Below are 25,186 nucleotides of genomic sequence, written 5' to 3' on the forward strand. Positions count from 1 at the left end.
CCCATTTTGTCACACTAATGATGTGCCCATATATATATATATTTTTTTTAAGGGAGTGGAAGTAAGTGGGATAGCTTGACTTCAGCCCAAGGCAAAGTAATGGAAAACCTGACACAGGCTTAAACTGAGAAAGAATTAAAGGACAGGAGGAAATTGTATGTCAATCAACATGGTTCTGTGGGAAAAAGACCTCAAACAAACTTGATTTCTTTTTTTTTTCTTTTTTTTTTTGGATGATACAAGTTTTGCTGGGGAAGATAACTGCGTAAGTGTCAGACTTTTGTAAGGAATTTGTCTGTGACATATGACTGATTAAAATTAGTGCTATTCTGTATCAGCAGAGCACACATTAGATGGAGCTAGAAGTGGCTGACAGACTTAAAAAAGCAGTTGTCAACGGGGAATCACCATCAAATGGCTCTCATATGGATCAATTCTCGACTCGGAACTATTCAGTATTTACATCAATGATCTGGAACTAATTATAAAATCACTGCTGATTAATCTGCATATGCCACAAAGATTGGCAGACAGGTAAATAAAGATGATGGGGCAGGTACACAAAACCAAAGTTATACATGCAGGAATGTGGAAAGCAGGCCATACACACAGATTGGGGGACCGTATCATGGAGTGCAGTGATTGAAAAAGTTTTAGGTCTCCAGCAAGTCAACATTAGCTCCCAGAGTGATATTTGTGAGGAAAAAAAATCCTAAATGAACTTTGGCTGTATACACAGGGGATTAGCGAGTTGGAGCACAACACTGTATCTTGTTCAGTTCTCCATATTTTAATAAGGACGTGGAGAAATTGGAGAGGGTGCAGAAAAGAACTACCAAAATTATCTGAGAAACAGAGAAAATGCTGTACAATGACAGATTTAAGAAGTTCTGTCTAATTTATCAAGATGAAGATTGAGAGGGGACTTCTTATACTTTATCCTCAAGGGAAGAAAACGGGCACTAAGGGGTTCTAACCTAGGAGAGACATGCACAACAAGAACCAATGGCTGGAAGCAGGAGCCAGACAACGTCAAATTAGAAACAGGGCACAGATTTTTTTTAAACCATGAGTGTGATCAGCCATTGGAACAGATTACCAAAGGAAACAGAGGATTCTCGATCTACTGATATCTTCAAATCAAGATCTAATGCCTTTTTAGAGGATACAAGTTACTGGTCTCAATACAGAGATACTTCAGTGACCCACTTGTGTCATACATGAGATTAGAGCGGATGATCGAATGGTTCCTTCAGGCCTTACAATTTTTGAATTTCTATTTGGAATGCAGGATGGATTCAGCAAAGCAAAATCCAAGTCTCCCAGTTGTGGATTCAGGAAGTTGGGACTGCATCTAATGAGGTGGAGATCTAATTAACAGTCACCTCTCACCCCAGTAGGCTTTCCGACAGTCTGTTAATCCAAAGATTCCCCTCTATACTACTCTCTGAACATCCATTGGTTTCTATCCAGTATACACTTCTCTTTTCTCTACTAGCACTTGCCACTGAAAGGCTACACTTGTTCATCTGCCTTGACACTTTTTGCAGATTCCATGTCCCGGAAGTCACCTTTGATTTTAGTGACTCTTTCGATAGGTGTTGTAGGGTAAACTGAGGCAGCCCTAAACGTGCTAGTAGGCCTCTAAACAGCATGACTCCATCCTGGGATCAAGCCTGGGAACACCACAGTCAGAATAAGAGCTGCAGGCAGTAAAAGACCCTGGGCACCATAGCAACCACGTTCTAAAACACTCGGACAGGGTCCCAGTTGGTAACGTAACACATTTTGCTTAAGATAACATTCATAAAATTTGCTTAAACTGTCTTACTTCACTCCTAGATAATAAGCCTGAGAACCAAGCGCTGCACCAACTCAAGGCCATACCCGCCTGCTATAGAAACATCATCATCTATGCAGACTAAAATGTTATTACTGTTTTGCTGATATGTTTTGGCATTTGAACAATAACCACCTGTATATTAATTAGTGAGTTGTTACTTTGCAATGGGCGGAGATATTATGTAATCTTTAGTTGTTCTATTGGCTTATGTGCTCATTTCGTCTTGCTGCTAGACCTATCAAATCATTTTTCCTCTGTCCACCTGCTGACTATATAATCTATTGTATTGTGTTAATTAACCAGTGTTCACCAGGGTAACCCCTGCGTGTCACTCCATCAGCTGGTGTACAATAAATCCTCCGCTTGTTTTCACCTGCATCTAGAGTGTCCTGGATTATTTCCAACGGTGTCATTTGCTCCCACATGGATTTCAATTAGAGGGAATTCCCAAGAATTATTTCCACATTTTTATTTCATCCTAATAGTCTGTTTTCCTTATCAATGATGTTCTGAAGACCACGACTTTAAAAGGATTAAAAAAGAACTGGATAAATTCATGGAGGACGGGTCCATAAACGGCTATTAGCCAGGATGGGCAGGAATAGTGCCCCTAGCCTGTTTGTCTGGTGACAAAGGAGGGATCACTTGATGATTCTCTGTTCTAGTCACTCCTTCTGGGGCACCTGGCATTGTCTCCTGTCAGCAGACAGGACACTGGGCTAGATGGACCTTTGGTCTGACCCCGTCTGGCCGTTCTTATGTTCTTAATGTCACAGGTCCACGGCAGTAGCTGCAAAACAGACTTCCAAGAACGCTACATGTGTTTGTTCTAAACCAGCACATACGTTACAACATATTTCAACATATTTCACTGTAATAAGCCACCAGTAAGCAAAGTCTTTTGAGTTTTACAGACATTGTATGGAATTGCCTTGCAAATGCTTTTTCTTACCTCAGAATTGTTCCGATATTCTCAGTCAATGGTGACAAACAAGTGCATGTCTACACAGCAGGGCTAACACTTGAAATAAGCTACGCAACTCGAGCGACACTAATTGCCCAGTTTAAGTCAAAATAGCTTATTCCAACTTTTGGTGCAGTCTACACAGCCACCGAAAAAGTCACCATGGACCACCAGTTGAGAACCACAGCTCTAAAGAGTTCCAAGTGAGACTGTCAACAAACAACAAAAGCTTCTGTCCAAATGTTGATTTACCTGTTAGAAACTGCTTTGGAGAAGGAAGATTAGGCTTAAGAATTCTGTTTTTTCAGATTGTTCACTTTGAGCATTTGATAGCACTGGTATAGTGTTAGGGTTACTTCCACTAGTACGATTGGTTTCCCTGTTTTTCCTGACATGTTTGTTTGCCCTATTTGTATGTATTTTTCACACAGTTAGCGAAGAGGGAGGACAGAAGAACATTTAAACAGGTAAGTGTGATGGTAAACCCACAAACACTAGCAAGGGGCACTACATGAAATTAATTTTTAGCCTAATTTCTGAAGACTGTAGGTGGTTTGAGACAGGAACTGCCTATGTCTGGAAAGCACCCAACACACAATCTTAATAATAATAATTTTTTTTCTAACTGACTATTACAAGTCACTAGAGTCCCTTTAAGCAGGTAATTTTGTTATCTGAAACTCCACAATGTAATTAAATCACATTTACCACACAGATGAAGGAGGAATTTTGTGATGCCCAATAAATAACTATATTAAACAAATTATTTAATAGAATCTAGAGATGGAAAACTCCCATTAGGTTTTCTCATTCCGTTTTTTTGCCAGTGCAGGATATTTTACTATTGTGCACGCAGTGGTGTTTTGTGCAGCTCAGTTCTACATGTGTAAGTAACGAAGTTCCCACTTTTCTTGTGAGATTATGCCACCTTTTAATAAAATCTCAGAAAACTTCAGTCTACAGGAGGCCCCCAACTTGCGTCATGATTGGTTCCAGGAGAAGCGTTGCAAGTCGGGGGCGTCGTAACTCAAACCCTCATTTACGATAGGCGCAGTTCAACATCGTAAATGTGGGCCAAATACGCAAGTCAGGGGTTTCCGGCCCATTCCACACTTACAAAAATGTTTGTAAGAGCGGGGAGTTGGAACTCAGGCGGTCGCAAGTCAGGGGCCTCCTGTAAATTGCCCGTGCCTATATCTTATCCCATTACTTCAAGTTACTCTCCCCCGACTTTAATTAGAGCAGCAAATTCCTTTTCCTTGGTGTGTCTACTCCCACCTTAGTCAGGCTGTGGGGACAGCAGACAGGTGCTGAAGAGCAGTTAGGCTGGACAAATAAACCAGTGAGGGACATCAGTAATGCGAAAGGTACCTCTGTGTCCCACAAAGGGTAGGGAAGAAACGGGTAGGGAAGAAACTACAGGGGAACAAGAGCAGGGGCAAACTGAGGCCATGTGAGTAATTTCTGAAAAGCACGAGGATGGTACAGAGAAATGGAGTCAGCCAAAAATCAAGACTATCAATAGGCACATGGATCAAAGTGATAACCGTAAAGGGGAAAAACAAGTGAACTAGAATGTCTAGCAATGATACAGGGACACTGACCGAACAGGCATATTTGGCGTAGGGATGTAAGTGACTAGTTGAGTCACTGCTTGACTATTTGCTCCTTCCGTCTCCCCCCTGCTGCCTCTAACAGTCCCCCCTCTATCAGAGGCAGCAAAGGGGGGGCAGGAGCTGGTGCTGGGGGAACTGCCCAGCTCTTACCACATTTAAAAGGCAGAGCCACAGCGGGGTCAGCTCCCAGCAGTTTCCCCCCTTATCGACTAATCCATGGAAATTCCATCGAGTATTCGATTAGCTGATTAAACACAATTTAACATTCTTAATCTGGCGATATATCTTGACTATAAACTAGACTGGTTAGAAGGAAGGAAGGGAAATGTAGGATACCTGAACGTAAAACATAAGCTCTTTGAAGTAGGCATGTTACATATTGGCTAGCTGAATAGTTGATTAACTTCATGAATTCTTATTGGTTAGTTGACTGTTCTATAGTCTCGGGGGAGGGGGCGGGGCAAATGCACTCTGGCCCCAATCCAGAGGAGCCCCCTGCCACTCCATGCTGCTGCCTCTGCCCTTGCTCCACCGATCACATTTTGTTAGAAAAAAACTTTTTTTAGTGTTTCGAGGCTGATGCCTGCCCGTCACTGCAAAGCCAGTGTAAATGCAGGGTACAGGGTGAACAGAAGCCTTCGTGCCCAGCTTCCTTGATTTTATCAGCTCCTGTCAGATTAACATTCCTTCGAGACTGTTTTTGGGGGCCTAATACTCTTTTGACACTGGCTCCGACCTTGTGGTAGTGTGACTTGTAAACCGAGTGCTCTGCTGAGGCTATGGCCTTGTGATTGGGGGAGGAGGGAAGGGTGAGAGGGGGACAGCGTGGCTGCAGGGGACGGAAACCTTTAAGGGGAGGAAGTGTACATTTTTCTGCTACAGCACTCGCACCATTCTGTCCAGTGCCATTTATTAATTGCTCTCCGATGTCTTTAGAATATCGTATAACATCTTAAACGGGCGTTATGGGACACAGAATGACCACCCCGCGGGCATGCAGCTTCGTATGATCCTTCACACCAACGTAGACTGCGGAGAATCACAGAGCCTTTTAACTGGTGACAACCCCAACAAGAAGAGATCCTGAGAGTTCAAGGCCAGAACAGACCATCTGATCGTTGTGTCTGGCCTCCTCATGCCAGTTCACTGCCACCTTTCAGCCACCCCACCATATTAAAAACTAACCAGAATTAGACCCAGGAATTACAGACCTCTGAACACAGACTATTGCGTGACACAGAACAACTATTTTGGGGCACAATTTTCAAAAATAGGAGCCTATGGATTTCGGACCGTGACTTGTAAAGTGTTGAGAACTAGGTGTCCTGTTGCCTCATGGGATGCTATGTCACACACCTCTGACGTTCAAACCCCCGTTCACATTGTAGAAGTAACAAATCTTTTCAATCTTGACACCCCAATATTCCCTAAGGACACCACCCAATTTAGCCTAGATTTATGGCATAGCTATAGCTTCTCTCAAAGGCCATAAAATGGCCTTTTTTGTGTTTTAAATCCACCTACCTCAGTTGCTCTTGATGCTCTCCTGTGGCAGTGAATTCCATACAGCAAGGGATTTCAAACTTTTTTATTTGCAGATCCCCCAACATTTCTGAACGGGAGTGTAGACGACCCCCTTTGAAATCTTAGGTTGAAAACCACAGCCACAGAGGGGAAAGAGTATTTTGCTGTGCTTTACATTCATATTTCAGTTAGCATCCCTTGTTCTTGTTTGATGGGAGAGTGTGAAAACCAAGGCTGAGCAGGGCTTTCTCCCTTAGTGGCACTTTTGGCCTTAATTTCATAAGAACATAACATAAGAACGGCCATACTGGTTGAGAACAAAGGTCCATCTAGCCCAATGCCTTGTCTTCCAACAATGGCCAATGCCAGATGCCCCAGAGGGAGTGAACCCAACAGGGAATCTTCAAGTAATCCCTCTCCCATCACCCATTCCCAGCCTCTGACAGAGGCTAGGGACACCATTCCTACTCATCCTGGCTAATAGACATTGATGGACCTAATTATCTAGTTCTTTCTTGACCCTTGTTAAAGTCCTGGTCTTCACAACCTCCTCTGGCAAGGAGTTCCACAAGTTGACTGTGCGCTGCGTGAAGAAAAAAAAAACTTCCTTTTGTTTGTTTTCAACCTGCTGCCTATTCATTTTATTTGGTGACCCCCTCGTTCTTATGTTATGAGAACAAGTAAATAACTTTTCCTTGTTCACTTTTTCCGCACCAGTCATCATTTTATAGACCTCTATCCTATCCCCCCTTAGTCTCCTCTTTTCTAAGGGGAAAAGTCCAAGTCTTTTTAATTCCTCTTCCAAACCCCTCAATTTTTTGTTGCTCTTTTCTGAACCTCTCCCAATGACAAAATAGCTTTTTTGAGATGAGGCGACCACATCTGTTTTCCAGTTACAAAAGGTGGGAAATGACCACCATTTATTGCATCTCAAGTCCCCTGCAAGTTCAATCACCTCCCACTAGCACAGTCTCTCTGTTCCACATGACTGTTTGAGCTAGAGCTCTGTATAAGCCACGAGTTACTTCACAGTAGGTCTGACTATCATGCCCTAAAGAAATATCACCCACTTCACTGAATCGGTTCAAGGTTTTCTGCTGTGTAAAACAGAAAGTAAAGAGAGGGTAGCCGAAGTCAGATTTAAGTCCATCAGCTGTTGCCCCTCACAATTTTAATGCTCTCATATGCTATAGGCACCCAGCAACCACCTCGCTTATTACACAGATCAACAAAAACAATTAAATAAAAGGCCACCTTTGATTTTACTATTATTGCTGCTAACAGGTAAAGAGTAGAAACTTGCCTCTCTACACCCTCCTTATCGATTTCCAGAAGAACATCAATGCAAAAGCAATGCTTGTAGCTTAGAACTTCACAAGATTTTCTTATGACAACTGCCAAGACAGGGGTCCAGCTTCAGTTATTTACTTATTCCCACAATATAAGAACTAGGGGTCACCAAATGAAATGAATAGGCAGCAGGTTTAAAACAAACAAAAGGAAGTTTTTCTTTAAGCAATGCACAGTTAATCTCTGGAACTCCTTGCCAGAGGATATGGTGAAAGCTAGGACTTGAACAGGGCTCAAAAAAGAGCTAGACAGATTCATGGAAGTTAGGTCCACCAATGGCTATTAGCCAGGATGGGTAGGAATGGTGTCCCTAGCCTCTGTTTGTCTGGAGATGGGAGACAGGGGAACGATCACATGAGGATTCCCTGTTGTGTTCCCTCCCTCTGGGGCATGTGGTATTGGCCACTGTCAGCAGACAGGATACTGAGCTGGATGGACTAATGGGCTCACCCAGTGTGGCTGTTCTTACGTTCCTCATTTTTAGGGGTAGCTTGATATGAATTTCAAGTTTGTTCCAGGCTCCTGCATAGAGCGAGCACTGGGACATGTCCCAAGACACTTTGGTACAGCTTTATTTAATGATTCCTCCCATCATCTAAACGAATCTAAGCATTTTATTTATGCAAAGTCTAACAAAGCATTTCAAAACCACAGTAATATGTGCGTGTTTACAAAAACTAACCTCATTTAATGGCCTGCCTCTAATTTTGCTATGATTTCATACTTGATACTTTTGCCTTTAGATTTTTCTTTTTTTTTTTCATGTTTATTGATCATGGAACATTGATAGAACATTCTACAGATATCAAACCAGAGGGGTTAATCTAGAGATGAACTTTGGCTAATCCTCCCCCTCCCCCCCTTCAACAGTACATTTAACTGGATATTTTTGCAGTTATACACAATATTGTGGCACTCGCAGGTTAATACAATTGATGGGGAAAGTCAGATTGCTCCTCAGCAGTTTTGATTCTCCAGTTTGATAACCTTCAGAGAGATTCATTTGAAGAAATTCTATAATCTTATGGAATCAGATCCACTTGAGTGAACATTACCCAGAACTCTAGCAGTGTGCTAAGCTCAGCTTCACACTAAGGAACAGGACATATTCCCATGTGTCATATGCCCAAAGTTCAACACCAGGAGAAGGAGCACACAAGAATGCAAAACATAACTTACCTTTAAAACCCACACTCACTGGGGAACTCCATGAGGTTAAGGAGGCTGAGAAGTAGCACTTAAAAAGAGATACAGTAATACAAAGGATCCCCATCTAAAACTAAATTGTCTACGTTGAACAAAGCAAGCATTCATGTTGACATCAGATGCAAATAGTGGTCATTACAAACTGTGGTATCAAGAAAAACATTTTTCCAGCTTTATTTTTTTCTGCCCCGAAGGGCAAGTATTTGAAAGCTGCTCAGAGGTTTGGAAAGTAAGTTTTTCAGAGCCGGGATATTTCTTTTACTTCTCTGTAAAGTGCCACGCACATTTCTGGCACTGTCGACAGAATAAGCTGCCTCAGAGCAGAAAGGAGGGTCTTGTGGTTAAGGCACAGGAGTTTGGGACTCAAGCATTTAAAAAAAAAAAAGCCACACAATTGGATTTAAAATCTAAACTTCTAACCATCTTTATAATGAAGGACTCAGAATGATTCGATAAACAGCGGGTTCTACATTTTCGATGTGATTGCCAGGTTTTGAATGGATTCCGTGGCATTCACTGACTGTCCCTTCTTTCTCCCCAAAAGGCTCGGTCACAAAAATTCCATGCACAGAAGGCATGCAAGCTAGAGCACTCAAATTAGATAACTGACTAAACTGCTGTTGAAACCATACCTCGCTGGATGAAAAACCAAAGATCAATTTTTAGTGGCAGCAACTGTCATTTAATCGATAACACGTGCAGCCTATTATTCTGACGTTTGACATAAGCTATCAAGTGGTGTGTTAACAAGGCTGAAAACGGAGACCTTACATTGCACAAATGGGTCTGCTGTTGGGATTACTTCGAAGAGGCAATCCGTTAAGCCTGCAAAAAGCTAGGATGACATTTCTGATGATCAATGAAGCATGGAAGTATTTCATTTAGAGCATTTCTTGACAACAGCAACAAGAAGATCTGATCGATAAATAACACTGTCATCTTATTTTGGGGGATTGTTTTTGCCTTTACCACAACAGAATCTTTAGAATGCTCTTAATTATGTTATTTATTTAGCACATATTCAGACAATAGTAAAGAATGATCTTTCAGTGTAATGTCTCCAACTCCCTTACCCCCAGAAATATTCAAAGGAGCAGCAGCACTTCATTTAAATAAAAAGACAAACTTAATAAAGAGAGGAGAACAATAGCAGCATTGATAATCTATAGAGCAGTGCACTTTCTAATGGGAATTCATAAAACGAGAATTTGCTCATGTACATCCAACAACAGCAACGTAGCTTACTTCTTTTCTGGGGGATTAGAAGAGGTGTGGCATTTTAGAGGGCGTTATCACCGAGAGGGATTGGGAAGATTAGAACTGGGAGGGGATCAAGTGAACAGTAACACCACACACACAAAACACCCCTCCTGATGGCAACCAGCTGCCTTGGACATTATTTTTAAAAACTGGCATCGCTTTGTCGTCGGTGGTTATTGAGCGCGGAGAAGTTTGCAGCAGGTCTGTGGAGTGGAGGTAGCCCAAAGGGACTTTTAAAAACACGACGGTTAATTCTTTTAGTAGTGTCCCCAAAGCCTCGTGTATGGTAAACCCACTTTAACTGCCTAGCACATTTGCAGTGCACTTTGAGCCCACACACAAAAGGTTGCCAGATATTTTACCAGCTGTACCATGCAGACGAGGATACTTTGTGGACATTGGTGCTGTTAGAACTAGTTCAGACTGACCGTTTCAGCACCGGTGGGGATGAATGGCCAGTTTCATCTGGTGTAGATGAAGTGATTTGATCAATCTCCCACTGTTGCCTTGGGTGTTTCAGTAAGTCTCCCAGCATGCACGCCTCCTGTGCGTGGTGCCAGGAACTGTGGGATAGATACCTAATAGGCATGGCAGTGGACACAATTTAAGTCAGGTCTAGTTAAATCAGGGCCATCCTGCAATGACTCACTGTTTCAGCCAGAGAGGTGTGGACTCACTGAACCACTTGTGCTTACGCCACTACAGTTCCACTGAGTTCAATCCCCTAGTGTAGACAAGGCCAAAACAATGCTGGTTGCCTCACGATGCAAATAGAAGATAATCCCTGCCTCAGAAAAGTTGCCAATTTATTTCTTGCATGATGTGACATCAGGGAGCAAAACAAGAGTCGGAAGGAAGCGCAGGGAAGATGGCAAGATAATGCAGTTCCTCAGCAAAGGCTAGTGCACAACCTGGCGGAAGACAATTTAAAAAAAATTCTAACACACACTTAAATCAACATCTGGCTACTATTTTGCAGGCATCCTGGTACGAGCTGGTATTTGGAAGAGGAGAAAAGGCTGGTGGCTTCATGGGCCTGTTTTGAAAGGGCACTCTGTACCCAGACGGCAGAAAGCAAGACATCAAGGAAATGCTCTTGGGAAAAGTTGCCAAAAGAGGCATTGTGGCTGCCATCACTGGCCAAGTGGTAGGAGAGAGAAACTAAAGAGGGAAGGATTTATGCAGGCCCTTGAAGGCAAGGCACGATGTTTACATTTGATGGGGTGTGCAAGCCAGTCAATGGATTCTTGGGTTGTGGAGTCTGGGGACGTGGTCAGGCTGACGGACCGGGAGGGTGTTAGTGGCTACATTGTGTGTCAATTACGAAGGGTGAGGTGCACGACATGGAGGCGGCGAATCTTGTTTCTTCTGCACAGCCTTTCATTGGCAAGCTGAAGAAAATTAAAATTAATGTACTAGTATGAGATTTGTACCTACAAACTAGGCACTCTGCGGCTGATCCCGAATTAGACTAATCTACTTGACAAAAGGGGATTGCATCTTCCTCTAGTCTGATAGCAACCAGAATACTGGAAGCACTCTATAAATATTTGAGAGTTTATTTGCCTCTATTCCCGGAAGCCTCTCCTATAGATAATATTCATTATTACATTGTTTTAACAACTGCATTTATTGGAGGCCTATTCCAATCTTCTCTGTGCATCAGAATTTGAAAAAAAAAAAAAAGCATGTAATACAGTTTCATCCAAGGGTTTTAATGACAAACCATGAGCCAAACCTTAGCAGTTTATCATTAGAACTCTAAAATTAAACTTATAGGACTTGAATTACACCGCTGAACGTTCCTTTACTTTTATAGACTATTTGCTAATATTAAAAGTTATGCCATTTCAGGGTGACTTTTTCTAACATTCCATATTCCAAGTAAATCTTCCCAGCCTGGAAAGCATTGAGAGTGTACAGCTCATTCACACTAACGTAACGGTAAGCACCACATATATTCTACAATCACAGATGGATGAGCATTATTGTACGTTGCATAGGATATTTTTTTAAAAAAGTTATTAGAGCCACTTGTTCCAGGGGATAAACCAACCTCTGAAAAAAAAGGGGGGGGTTATTCCCTAATTGTCCACGATGGGGCTTGTTACACTGATTTCTAAAGGAGATAGAGCTCATCGGTATCAGGTACTGGACACTAGGGATGTGAACGACTAGTTGCTTCCCCTCCCCTTTGAGGTCTATATCAGAAAACAGCAGCAAGGGGAGAGGGGAAGCAAAGAGGGGGGCTTCAAAGCAGCAGCGCCGCATAGATCCTGGGACCAGACCCTGGGTTTCACGTGGCGCTGCTGCTTTGAAACACCGCATGCAGCCCAGAGCCAGCTGGGTGTCCCCAGGCTGCACACGGCATTTCAAAGCAGCAGCGGGGGGGAGCCCCCGCAGACTCCAGGCTCCATGCGGCACTGCCACGTGCATCCTGATGCCGGGCGCCCCATGGCGTTTCAAAGTGACAGCATCACATGGAGCCCAGGGTCAGTGGACTTCCCCACTGAACCTGGGCTCCATGCGGCACTACCGCTTCGAAACGGCGCAGGGAACACGGGGCCAGTGGGGGACTGCTTGAGTCCCCTGCTGGCCCCATGCCCCCCACAGTGCTTTTGCCTTTGAAGGGCAGCAGTGGCCTTATGGCCGTTGCTACACTTCAAGGGCAGAGGCACCCTATCGACTAACTGAATAGTCGATACAAATTGCATCGACTATTTGATTAGTCAATCAAAATTTAACATTCCTATTGGGCACCGGGTTAAATGGACCACCAGTCTGTTCTAGCGGCGAGGTGTCCTGTGGCACCTTATAGACTGAAGTGTAGGAGCATAAGCTTTTGTGGGCAAAGACCCACTTCGTCAGATGCATGTAGTGGAAATTTCCAGAGGCAGGTATAAATATGCAGGCCAGAATCAGGCTGGAGATGACGAGGTGGATCCAATCAAGGAGGATGAGGCCCACTTCTAGTAGCTGATCTGGAGGTGTGAATTCCAAGTGAAGAGAAGCTGCTTTTGTAGTTAGCGAGCCATTCACAGTCTTTGTTTAATCCAGAGTTGATTGTGTCAAACTTGAAGATGAACTGTAGCTCAGCAGTTTCTCTTTGAAGTCTGATCCTGAAGTTTTTTTGCTGTAGGATGGCTACCTTTAGATCTGCAATTGTGTGTCCAGGGAGATTGAAGTGTTCCCCTACAGGTTTTTGTATGTTGCCATTCCTAATATCTGATTTGTGTCCATTGATTCTTTTACGTAGGGACTGTCCAGTTTGGCCGATGTATATAGCAGTGGGGCATTGTTGGCACAGGATGGCGTATATTACATTAGTAGATGTGCAGGAGAATGAACCAGTGACAGTATGGCTGATCTGGTTAGGCCCTGTGATGGTGTTGCTGGTGTATATATGTGGGCAGAGTTGGCACCGAGGTTTGTTGCATGGATTGGTTCCTGAGTTAGAGTTATTATGGTGCGGTGCGTAGTTGCTGGTGAGAATATGCTTCAGGTTGGTGGGTTGTCTGTGGGCAAGGACTGGCCTGTCTCCCAAGGCCTGTGAAAGCGAGGGATCATTGTCCAGGATGGGTTGTAGATCACTAATAACGCATTGAAGAGGTTTTAGCTGAGGACTGTAGGTGATGGCCAGTGGTGTTCTGTTGGTTTCTTTCTTGGGCTTGTCCCGTAGCTGGAGGCTTCTGGGTACAAGTCTGGCTCTGTCAATCTGTCTCCTCACTTCCTCGTGTGGGTATCGTAGTTGACAGAATGCTTGTTGAAGATCTTGTAGGTGTATGTCTCTGTCTGAGGGGTTGGAGCAGATGCGGTTGTAACTCAGTGCTTGGCTGTAAACAATGGATCGTGTGGTATGTCCGGGATGGAAGCTAGAGGCATGCAGGTAAGCATAGCGGTCGGTAGGTTTTCGGTATAGGGTGGTGTTGATGTGACGGTCTGTTCTAGTACACCTCTGAGACATACAATTCAGATTCACAGTTCTAAGTATTACCTGCCCCTCTCAAACCTCCCCCCACAAACGAAGTTTGGTTTGGGGCCAAACATCAACCCCTTATTGTAGCAAATTCAACGGATGAGACGCACACTTCCTCTGCATGCTCGTCTCCTTTGGAAAGGACGCCCTACGTGCCTAACGCTGGACGCCCAAAAACGAGCAGCCACTCTTAATTTGGGCCTTCACAACTTGCTTCGGGTCACCCTACATCCACCGCAGAAGCATGGCCTGAGGCGGAACACACGACTCGATCTCTCCTGCTTTCCGGGAGCTGTCAGCAGCACAAGCACGTGGCAAATGCGCTGGTGGAAAAGACATTACAAGTTTAAAACTCCACCTGTGCCGCTCAGCACACAGTGACCTACATTTGGTTGCAACAGCCACATTCACTCAGTAGCAAGGCAAAGGGCGGAGGGGAGGAAGCTGAAAGTTACTGGCAGGTTTCCCTCCCGACTTGGTTTACTGCCAAGGTCATAGAAGGGTCAGGCAGAGTTCTTGGTTTGGCCTTTTGTGTTTTTTCTCCCTCCCTTATGTACACACTGATATGGTTTACAACCAGACCTCAATAGCGTTATCACATGGGGTTTTATCAGCACGGGGTTCAGGGAAAGCAGGAAGAGAGGTCAGGTGCGGGTCAGGGTGTGGTGTAGCCCCACTTGTGTTATCAGCAGCTGAAGAAAGTGAATCCACCTGGCTTGTTTCTGGCTGTTAAGTGCGGCGAGGTCAGCCAGCATGCGAGAGGGTCATTCAGAGTTCACTTTTATCGAGGCCCCAGTTCACCAGCTTTTCCAACTTGCTAAGACCAATTTCCTGCCCTGGGAAGCCCTCCCTGTAATCTAAATAGACAAGCCTACAGCTCAGCCCCAGTTCCAGCCTTTAGCTTTATTTGCCCCGTTACAATGTCCTGTCCCCCCTCGCCTTCTGCCGGAAATTAGTCATTGTAATAGAGGGCCAGTTGGAAAAGTTTCCATTAGTCCAATCAATCTCTTTCAACTAACCTGCACTGTGTGAGGTATATCTTGAAAGACCTCCTCCTTCTAAATCACATAATATGGCATCAGAACAAGCAATGGGCAACCGAGGCTAGCAAGTGGGCCACATGCGTCCTCCTTCCTCTCAGTGGGTCCAAGACTGCAGTAACCGAGGCGGCGTCCCGGGATAGGGCAGTTTTGCTAACTCACCTGCATCCCTAGGCTTTGCTGGTTGTGCCGAATCAACCGTAGCAGCACTGTGATTGGCCGCACAGGGAGCGCCTGGCTCTCCCAGGCAGTGCTGTGTGCAATCTGCACGCATCTCCCTTCCCGTGTGTGGCACTTTAGTAACACCAGGAGAGGGAAAAAATGATGTGGATGGAAACCAGCAGAATGTGGCAACCCTGCACGTGGACAACAGTAAACAAAACATCTCGTGGGCCTTGCATAGAACCCCGATGGGCCGCAGTACACACTCAGGCCTTGCAAGCTTTGGATAGTTCAAATCAATCCCAATTAAGAAGCCATTTACTACAGCAGCAAAAGACCTGTCTGCACTGGAGTGTCACGCCAGAGTCCACAATAAGAGGAGAACTGGGGTTTACATCGCTGAAGGTTAATCTACTTAGCGTCTGCCTTTTGTATATCTAACTTGTATTGGTCAGTGGTGACAAGTCTCACAAAGAACAATGCCAGAGGGAATAATGGGCCAGCCCGTCTCCCTGCTGAAGACAAAGTCTGTTGCCGTTGACAAATCAGCCCTGCCTATGTTAGATAAAGCACCGAACGTGCTTTGGAATGAGAAATAGCTGCACTGCCGAAGAGACCATCTCCCTTTGGCGGGCTACGAATAGATGATTTGACCAAGTATACTAATGACAAATGACGTGCTACTGAAATGATCTCCTCCGAATGGCCATCGCTCAGACCACATGGCATTAACATATTTCTATATATTGATATGATGGAAGTTCAGGCCTGATGTTCGGGGGCGGGGGGGAGAGGAGAGGAAGGGTGAGCACATGCATTGGTTTTAATTGGCATTCTGTGTGTCCATCCTTTGATCAAACATAGGCTGACTAAATGTGAAGCTGCAATAATTTATTTCTTTATTATTTATTTAAAATATTTCCCCGCCGCCTCTATTTAAAACATTCGAGGTGGCTTACACAATTTTTAAAACGAAATAAATTAGACAGACAGACAGATGTAGAATACAGAATCCCAGAGTGGGGGAACATACAACCTGCTAAAACACCTCAAGAGGGCACGCATACACCCCTCCTAAACACCAATAAAAGGACGGGTAAAAAGGGTGGCCTTGGCCTGGCACCAAAACAGTGCCAATGCTGGTGCCAGGCTAATATCCTGGGGGAGAAAATTCCATAACCTAGGAGCAAAGGCTGAGAAAGCCCTGCGTCACAGACGTCAACCGTATATCCATACATGGAAGAACACGGAACAGAGCCTCCCCAGCTGACCTCAATTCCCAGGCGGGTTCGTAGAGTAGGAGATGATCCTTCAAATACCCCGGTCCCAACCCATTTAGGGCTTTACAAGTCATAACCAAGATCCTGAATTGTGCCCGGAAACATACCGGAAGCCAGTGCAGCTGCTGGAGCACTGGCATAACGTGCTCCATACAATGGGTATTAGTTAAAACTCAAGCAGCTGCATTCTGGACCAGCTGAAGCTTCCAAAGACTCTTCAGAGGCAGAATGGTGAAAGTTGACGGTAGACAACACTTCACGTGAGGTGCCTATGACATCACGTTACCTCGGCAAGGAACTGTTCTCTACTTCTGAGGGAATAGTGAGGGACACTCGTTGCCAAAAGGGGAGAGAGAAGGATCCATAGAACTGGGATGGGCGACGGAAATTTTTGTGAGTGGGACAAGAGAGAATAAGAGGAACCTCCCCCAATCTCAGAAAGAAAAAGTCTACTTCACAAAGCAATCGGCCACGGAACGTATTTTAAGTCACTGGACTTAAAAGAAAAAGTATGAAGTGAGATCACACTGATTCTATTGACTGGATAATTCCGGCCAGTTAAACCCATCACAAGCAGTTGCTTTATTTATTAATCCCCCCCAAAAGCAAAAGATTCAGCCAGCTTTTCCAAAAACCACAGGGAAAAGTCAATTTGTTTAGTTTAATTACGAGCAGGCCAAGCCAAAACAGAACAGAAACAAAACAGATCTTTGTGTTGCTCCCAAAGGCACGACATAATACTGCATTTGGGGAGGAGGGACCATCTTAGTTACTCAGTAGAGTCCAAAAGAGTACATACCAATAGACCATGCTAACTACAAGCTTCAAGCTGTGTAACGTAGGGGAGCGTGGCACACAGTCGCCCCCAAACGCGAGCCATAATTTAGTTTTGTCCAATCTGCACAGTGAAGGTTCATGTCAAACTCAAAACACCACTTCACCTGCGTCAGCCAGTTGAAAAGTTCCATGAACCAAGCCCAATTATTCCACCACTCTGATGATGACCTTGCACCCTCAGCTTTTTGCCATTACAACACTACATTTTTCCTGCTGGGATTTCACCTGCCTGGTTTTGTATCGTTCCATAAAGTCAGTTCACCAGAGCACATGGAGTTCAGGCAACACCTTGCTGCCCTCGGCTAGTAATTACAACGTCTTCCAAAACACACTGATTAAATGCTATTTTCAACTCTCAGCAACATGGATAGGTCACGGTAACACAGCTCCCACTTGTACCTCAGGAATCAATTCACTTTAAGCGGTCGAGTGGAGTAATTTTCTCTGTAGCTTTAGCCAATTGTGATGCCTCATGACGCTGCACAAAGAAAAAAATCTCAGTCGGACTTTCTGATTAACGCGGCTCAATTAATCTCATTCCCTAGCGCCAAAAGTTAATCGGCTCTTAAAGAGCTGTAATCTTTTTTCTAGAAGTAAAATTGGCCCTGGATTTAACTCTGATTTTCACCTGTTTGGGGGTCTCGCCGTGTTCAATAAAGGCAAGTTCAGCCAGCGTACCAAGGTACCACGCAGAGTTCAGTCTAACACCTTCGCCATCAGCAGTTTAATTATAACTTCATTTTCAAACACTCGCACAGACTCCATGCTTGTTTCAACTCTAAATGACCTCACCTGCTTAATTTTTTTTGTCTATGTGGAGTAAATTTCTGTCAACAAAGCTGAGAGGCCAAGTAGAGTTCATGGTAACAATTCACATTTTTTTAACAGGTTTCCCAGAACTAAATCCTAATGTGAAACACCGAACAGTCTTTAGAATACAGAGTAGCTTTAAGAAAGGGAAAATATAAGTCCACACCACCTTCCCCGAACACTGAAAATAATAATGCATCTGTATGACACCTCCTGGACTGATTGCTACAGGGTCCTCATCTGTTGGATATTTAGATCTTGCTTAATGGCAAGAACAAAAACAACGTTCACACCTAAATTACACTTCCGTTTGAAATCATTACAGTGGTGGCTCTTGGCATCATAAATTATATCTGTATTTTTTATCGGGGCAAAGCAATGTGTGACTCAAATTTCATTCTGGCATTCTACTGTCATATGGATTTCCTTTTGCTGTGGTGCTGAAAACTGACAATATGAAACAAGATGCCACCTCCCGCTGTTGTTGGCCTTGGGGGGGGTCTGCATTCAGTATCCAGGGTGCTGGGTATAAAGGTTTCCAAGGAAGGATGATGGAAAGGAGCATTCAAATACCAACTGGTTTGGCCCTGGAAGTAATTTAGCATCTACAGGCCACATGAAATGAGCTGGGGTCTCCAGCAAGTCCCACGTGGACAGGGATGCAAATCATACAGACCTCCTGCATAATTTCTATCATGCTGGGAGTTTTAGAGCATGAGGACCATGGAAACTGAACTAGGGATGTAATAGTGTAGTTGATTAACTGAGTAACCAATAAGCAAAAGTTTATAGGTTAATGCTATAGACTACACTCATTCCCCCTCCCCTCCCCCATTAGTAAATTTTTTAGCAGGCTGGCCAGCAGCCCAATTGAATCCTGGCTCACACCAGGTATGGGACGTATCCCTACTGCAGCTCTGGATTTAAAGTGTATTAGAAGCCAGGTGGGCAGGCAGACCAGCTCAGTTTCGGCTCGCACAGGATCTGGGAGCTTAGCCTTGCCCCCACTACTGATACAGCGCATGGTGACAGGTAGCCAGTCCGTGAGGGGAACTGGTTTTTAAACTGGCTCCCCTCGTGAACCAGCCCCCACCAGGCAGGGGCCTCCTCGGGAGTGGGGCCAGAACGCACTGGCTGCCAGCCCCACCCCCGGGGACTACAGACTAGTCGACCAACTGATAAAAATTCCTGAGGTTAATCGACCATTCAATTAACCGATATTTAACATCTCTAAACTGAAGCACTCTGGACCGGATCCAAATCTCTGGAGCAGCTCCTCTGACTGCAATGAGGTTTGGATGAGGGCCTTTTTGAAGTGCTCTGGGCTGTGGGGCTTTGAACTTGCATTGTCACGGCCCAGGATACATTTGCTCTTTATACAGAGGATTTTGGTCTCTGACAGTCAACGGCATGAAATTGAATTAAAACACAATTCAAGCCAAAACATTGTTCTCTGCAAACAGACACAGTTATACTCTCGCTAGCTTTAATTTAAAGCCACTGAGATTTATTTAACAAAGACATTATTAATCCCTTCACAACGGCCAGCGGACATATTCCTACTTTCTCATGCCCGCATGGTGCCAACTTTCTTCCATTTCTGTCCAATCACCTTAGCCAATTTGACATTACTGATTCCACCGTATTTATTTACTTCCTCTTCAGAGAATTCTTCTGAGTTGCGAGCAGAATGGCAAAGTGACCTTTTAACTTTCAAACAGTAACCGCAGGATCATGCCTGTGGCTCGTCAGTGCGCTGCCAAGTCACATAATGTTTCTGGGTTATGTAATATTACGAGGTGGCTCTCGCAATGCTATTCTGCGTGGGAGAACTAACAGGCATGAAAAATGAATGTACAATTACTGTCTTGTACAAAGGAGTTTGAGCCAATGATTAGAATAGGGGATTGGCAGACATACTGCTGGGTACCATTCTTGGCTCTGCCACTAGGAATGAAAGAACGTAGCTATTTAAACACATAACCAATAAGCATGAGCTTATCGGTTACCCAAATGGCTACACATGGCTCCTGGTCCGGCTCCCACAGAGCTGCCTGCCGCTTCACGCTGCTACCTCATACAGTGGGGTGTTGTCAGAGTCATAACCCGTATTTGACAGGATCTATATCTGGAAAGAAATCTTTCCTGAACTCCCTCTTCTGGCTTTCAACCGCCCATCTTCATCAGCAGAAGCAGCTTTCCACTGCCCGGGACCCACCAACTTAAAAGTGGCACTGGACCCTGCCAGAACACATGCAAAGCCTGCAGCCATAACACCACCGCAGTGATGATCTGTACCCTCCACCAGGGTGGCCTTACCGTGAGGCGAACTGAGGCAGCCGCCTCAGGTGCCAGACAGTGTGTGTGTGTGTGTGTGTGTGGGTGTGGGGGGGGGGTGCCACTAGGACCCACTAGGACTTTCAAAGTTTTGGTGCAAGCAAGGGGGCATGGAGGCATCATTTGAGCTCCCCGCCTCAGGTGCCAAAATGTTGTGGGCCGGCCCTGCCCTCCACAATGCACGTGGTGTCTCAAAGGCCCAACAAAAACTATGTGGGTGAAACCAATCACTAGAAAAAATGACAAAAGCCACTCACCCTGTTACCCAGGAGCAAATCCTCCTCACAAAACAATCGCTCCATACCTGACCCCACAGGCCTCTTCCTCAGAGGAAAAGTGCACAAAACCTTCCAAATCCAAACCTGAAAATTTAATTCATAACTCTGCTAAGACATTACAATTAGACATTCAACACCGACACTGTGTTTTTGGCTCACACTAACCATTCATACCTTAACCATCCTTCGTCTTCTGACTACAGAGGTGTCAACTGCAGTCATTTTCAGTGGTCCCTGAAAGGTGTCAGCCCCTTATGCTTAACAACCTGTCCTGCAGAGAAGCTGCGACACTCCAATTATCTTTTCCAGACCTGAAGAATACCTCTGTGAAGCTTAAACAAAAAACAGGACTAAGTAGCACTTTAAAGACTAACAAGATGGTTTATTAGATGATGAGCTTTCCTGGGCCAGACCCACTTCCTCAGATCAAATTGTGGAAGAAAATTGTCACAACCATATATACCAAAGGGATACAATAAAAAAAATGAACATATATAAAAAGGACAAATCAAATTTCAGAACAGATGAGGGATGAGGAAAGGGGGAGGGGGGAGATAAATGTCTGTGAGCTAATGATATTAGAGGTGATAGCTCATCACCTAATAAACCATCTTGTTAGTCTTTAAAGTGCTACATAGTCCTGTTTTTTTTTTCAGCTAGACTAGACTAACACGGCTACATCTCTATTACTATTCTGTGAAGCTTGCAAGCTTATCTCTTTAACCAACAGAAGTTGGTGTGACAACAGATATTTCTTCACTCACTTTATCTTGCTCATATGTTATGTTTCATCTTTGTGAAAGGAATAAGCGTTGTTCCTGGATATACTTTTTATTTTGTTTTTAATGGTTGTAAAAAATTATAATACCAAGATTTACTTTAAAAAAATGCGGGAGAGGGAGAGGGAGAGGGAGAGAAAGAGAGAAAGAGAGAAAGAAAGAAAGAAATTCAGATGTTACTTTTTAAATCCTCTCCCTCTAACTCTGAAACACACACTTCAGTTCATTACTTGTAAAATGCAATTAGGTACAGAGTGAAGCACAAAACCAGATTTCTTTAAGGCCTGTTTTAACCTGAAATCTCTGCCGCCATTTAAAACGGATAGTTTCTGTGAGGCACTTTGAAAAACTCACAATAATTATGTATATTAAATATTTATTAAGTACTAGTAAAATAGTAGCATATAGGGCAAAAATACAGCCTCTGCCACAATGTCTGTACAGTCTAGAAAACAGCAATGGAAAGCGAAGACACCCTGGAAGGGCCAAGGGAAGACAGTAAATATAATCATAGAATCATAGAATCATAGAATCATAGGACTGGAAGGGACCTCGAGAGGTCATCGAGTCCAGCCCCTGCCCTCAAGGCAGGATCAAGCTCCGTCTACACCATCCCTGACATGTCTATCTAACCTGTTCTTAAATATCTCCAGAGAGGGAGATTCCACCACCTGGCAATTTATTCCAATATTTGACCACCCTGACAGTTAGGAATTTTTTCCTAATGTCCAATCTAAACCTCCCCTGCTGCACTTTAAGCCCATTACTCCTTGTCCTGTCCTCAAAACCAAGAGGAACAAATTTTCTCCTTCCTCCTTGTGACACCCTTTTAGATATTTGAAAGCCGCTATCATGTCCCCCCTTAATCTTCTTTTTTCCAAACTAAACAAGCCCAGTTATGAAGCCTGGCTTCATAGGTCATGTTCTCTAAACCTTTAATCATTCTTGTCGCTCTTCTCTGTACCCTTCCAATTTCTCCACATCTTTCTTGAAATGTGGCGCCCAGAACTACATACATAATAAATATGTATGTAGTCAGGTAACTGAGAACGAATGGCATTGCTGAAAAGTTAAATGGAAAGTGATTCAGTACAGGACATAGCTGACATTGATAGATTTTAACATCAGACGGATTATTTAGTCATGTAACCTGAAATCCTGTATAATGCAGGCCAAAACATTTTACCCTGACATTCCTGTATGGAGCCCACTAGCGTGTTTGGCTAAACGATATCTTCCAGAAACATGTCCAGTTTGGACTTGAACACTTCAAGAAATGGAGATTCTACCAACACTAACAGCCACCATGATAAAAGTGTATTTCCTCCATGAATCTCAAAGGACTCTACATATTATTCCCATTCTACAGCTGGGGAAAATGAAGCAAATATTACACTGATAGAGTGTCTGAATGTTTATTTATATATATTCTGAATTATTTTTCACAATGCTCTTAGTTCTGTGAACTCCACGAGGAACAACGAATACTACTTCATGAAATAGAGTTCTGGCTACCTAACGCCACGTCTAGATTACGGAAATCAAAACTCTGGCGCTCAATCTTTCGGCATTTGATTAAGCAGGTCTAGTAAGACTCGCTAAATTGAACACTGAGGGCACCCCTTTTGATGCTAGAACTCTCACTCTTGGAGCAAGAGAAGTCGATGGGAGCATTTCTACCATTGACTTCCAGCAGTGAGGATGGTGCCGAAGCGCAGTTTAATGCGCATCGACTCCAGCTACATTTTTTACATAGTTGGTATTGCGTACCGTAAGCTGATCTTTGGTTGTCATGTAGACCTGGCCTAATGCTCCAAGTGTGCAGTATGTTCTGCCTGGAAAGTCAATGGGAATCCATACAGGTGCAAGATCTGGCTGTCCAGATGTGCAGATCTGACCTCAGGATCCGGGTCTCAGCTTTTACCGTAACACCATTATAAAACGATTTTCCTAGGAGGGTGGGGAAGCACTGGGATGGGTTCCCTAGGGAGGGAGTGGAATCTCTACCCCTAGAGGTTTTGAAGTCCTGGCTTGACAAAGTCCTGGCTGGGATGATTGAGTTGGGATTGATCCTGCTTTGGGCAGGGGGCTGGACTCAATGACCTCCTGAGATCTCTTCCAACAATGAGTCTATGATACACTCTGCACCTTTATTGAACCTCTTCTTGTCAATCTGATTTTGGCTCCTAAGTGCCTACCATCCCTTCTGACAATGAGCCACAGGCTCTTAAATGAGTTACGCATTGCAACTCTGAGCACATCAATGTCTAAGTAACTTGTGAAACCTGGGTCTAAGTGTTAAACCCTTTGTCATCGACAGAAGATGGATCACTTGAAGACTGCCTGTTCTCTTCATTCCCTCTGAAGCACATGGCATTGGCCACTATTGGAAGACAGGACACTGGGTTAGAAAGACCACTGACTCAGTACTTAAAGCAAAGTATTTTATTCATTTTACAAATGAGCAAATGGACAGAGATCTTGTCTAGCAATTGCAGAAACTTTTGTGTATGCTGGCTGCTGAAGTTAACATGAACTAAATCACTGACCGAGCTAATATGAAGTTATTTAAAATTAATTTTTATCCCTTTCAGTACCTTTGCATTGCCTTGAATTAGGATCAAACAGAGGATGCAACATGACTAGACTCTAAACCCCTCTACGCTACCATTCTAATCATGTCCTCAAATAATCAGGGGGTGGAAAGGAAATACATCAGGCAAGTTTTATTATTTCTTTTTCATCTCCAACTTTCATGTTCTGACTTTATCCACTGAAAGCGGTTCCACAATCTACTGACGATGCTTGGAAACCATGACACACAGTCAAGTTGTGGAAAGCCTTAGTGAAATCTGCTGATTAACTGTAGCCATGCAATTCACAATCTGAGTGAATGGGTGGGTTGTGGCTGTGTTTTAATGAAAATATAGTTCATTCAGAAGGGCACCAGAAACCAACTAGCACCATGGTGTCCAACACGCTAGCCACATGTGGCTATTTGGCCAGTTGAGTGTCACTAGTTCGCTTCAGAAATGGTTGGACACCACAGGACTAGAACCAAGTTTTCTAGTCAGTGTGAAGCATTGTGAGCAAGACACAAGGAGTCATTCTTCCACTCTACTCTGCGCTGATTAGGCCTCAATTGCAGCATTATGTCCAGTTCTGGGCACCGCATTTCAGGAAAGATGTGGAGAAATTGGAGAAGGTTCAGAGAAGAGCAACAAAAATGCTTAAAGGACTAGAAAACATGAGCTATGAGGGAAGACTGAAAGAACTGGGCTTGTTTAAGTTTAGAAAAGAGAAGACATAAGCGGACATCATAGGAGTTTTCAAGTACCTAAAAGGGTGTTACAAGGAGGAGGGAGAAGAATTGTTCTCCTTGGCCTCTGAGGACAGGACAAGAAGCAATGGGCTTAAACTGCAGCAAGGGAGGTTTAGGTTGGACATTAGGAAAAACTTCCTGCTTGTCAGGGTGGTTAAACACTGGAATAAATTGCCTTGAGGTGTTGTGGAATCTCCATCTCTGGAGATATTGAAGAGCACATTAGACAGACACCTGTCAGGGATGAGCTAGACCAGGCCTGGGCAAAATATAGCCCGTGGGCCTGATCCGGCTTGCCAAGCCACTGGATCCAGCCTGTGGAAGCAGCGGAGATCCCCAGGCAGGCTCCTTGTCCTGCAGCCCTGCAGGCTGCACAGAAACATGGCTGCTGGGCCCCATTTCTGTTTCCAAACTGGAGGGGAGGGGGGGAAGCTTCAGGAGCTGCCCCCTCCCCCAGCACAATCCCATTGGCTGGTTTCTGGCCAGAAACTGGCCAATGGAAACTGCCTGTTTGAATAACAGGCAGCCAAGAAGAACCTTGCTCCTTCTCCGCTCACTTATTCACACAAGCACATAGCCAGGCAGGCTGGCTGGGAAATGTT

The 25,186-nt window shown here is 44.2% G+C and overlaps 1 protein-coding gene across 5 annotated transcripts in view; it reads right to left on the reverse strand.

Moving 5' to 3' along the window:
• Positions 1-25,186, reverse strand: part of EXOC6B (exocyst complex component 6B) — a 461,000-nt gene that overhangs the window by 53,060 nt on the left and 382,754 nt on the right. The window contains exon 22 of one of the 5 annotated variants that reach the window (XM_089777733.1): positions 1,410-17,536. The exons of the other annotated variants lie outside the window; for them this stretch is intronic. Within the exon in view, the coding sequence (XP_089633859.1) occupies positions 17,471-17,536 (66 nt within the window). The 3' untranslated portion in view covers positions 1,410-17,470. Of the gene's footprint in view, positions 1-1,409; positions 17,537-25,186 lie in introns of those variants that run through there. 5 annotated transcript variants of the gene reach the window in all.

This window comes from Pelodiscus sinensis, chromosome 4, assembly GCF_052426305.1.
Source record: "Pelodiscus sinensis isolate ZL-2025 chromosome 4, ASM5242630v1, whole genome shotgun sequence".
Lineage (NCBI taxonomy): Eukaryota > Metazoa > Chordata > Testudines > Trionychidae > Pelodiscus > Pelodiscus sinensis.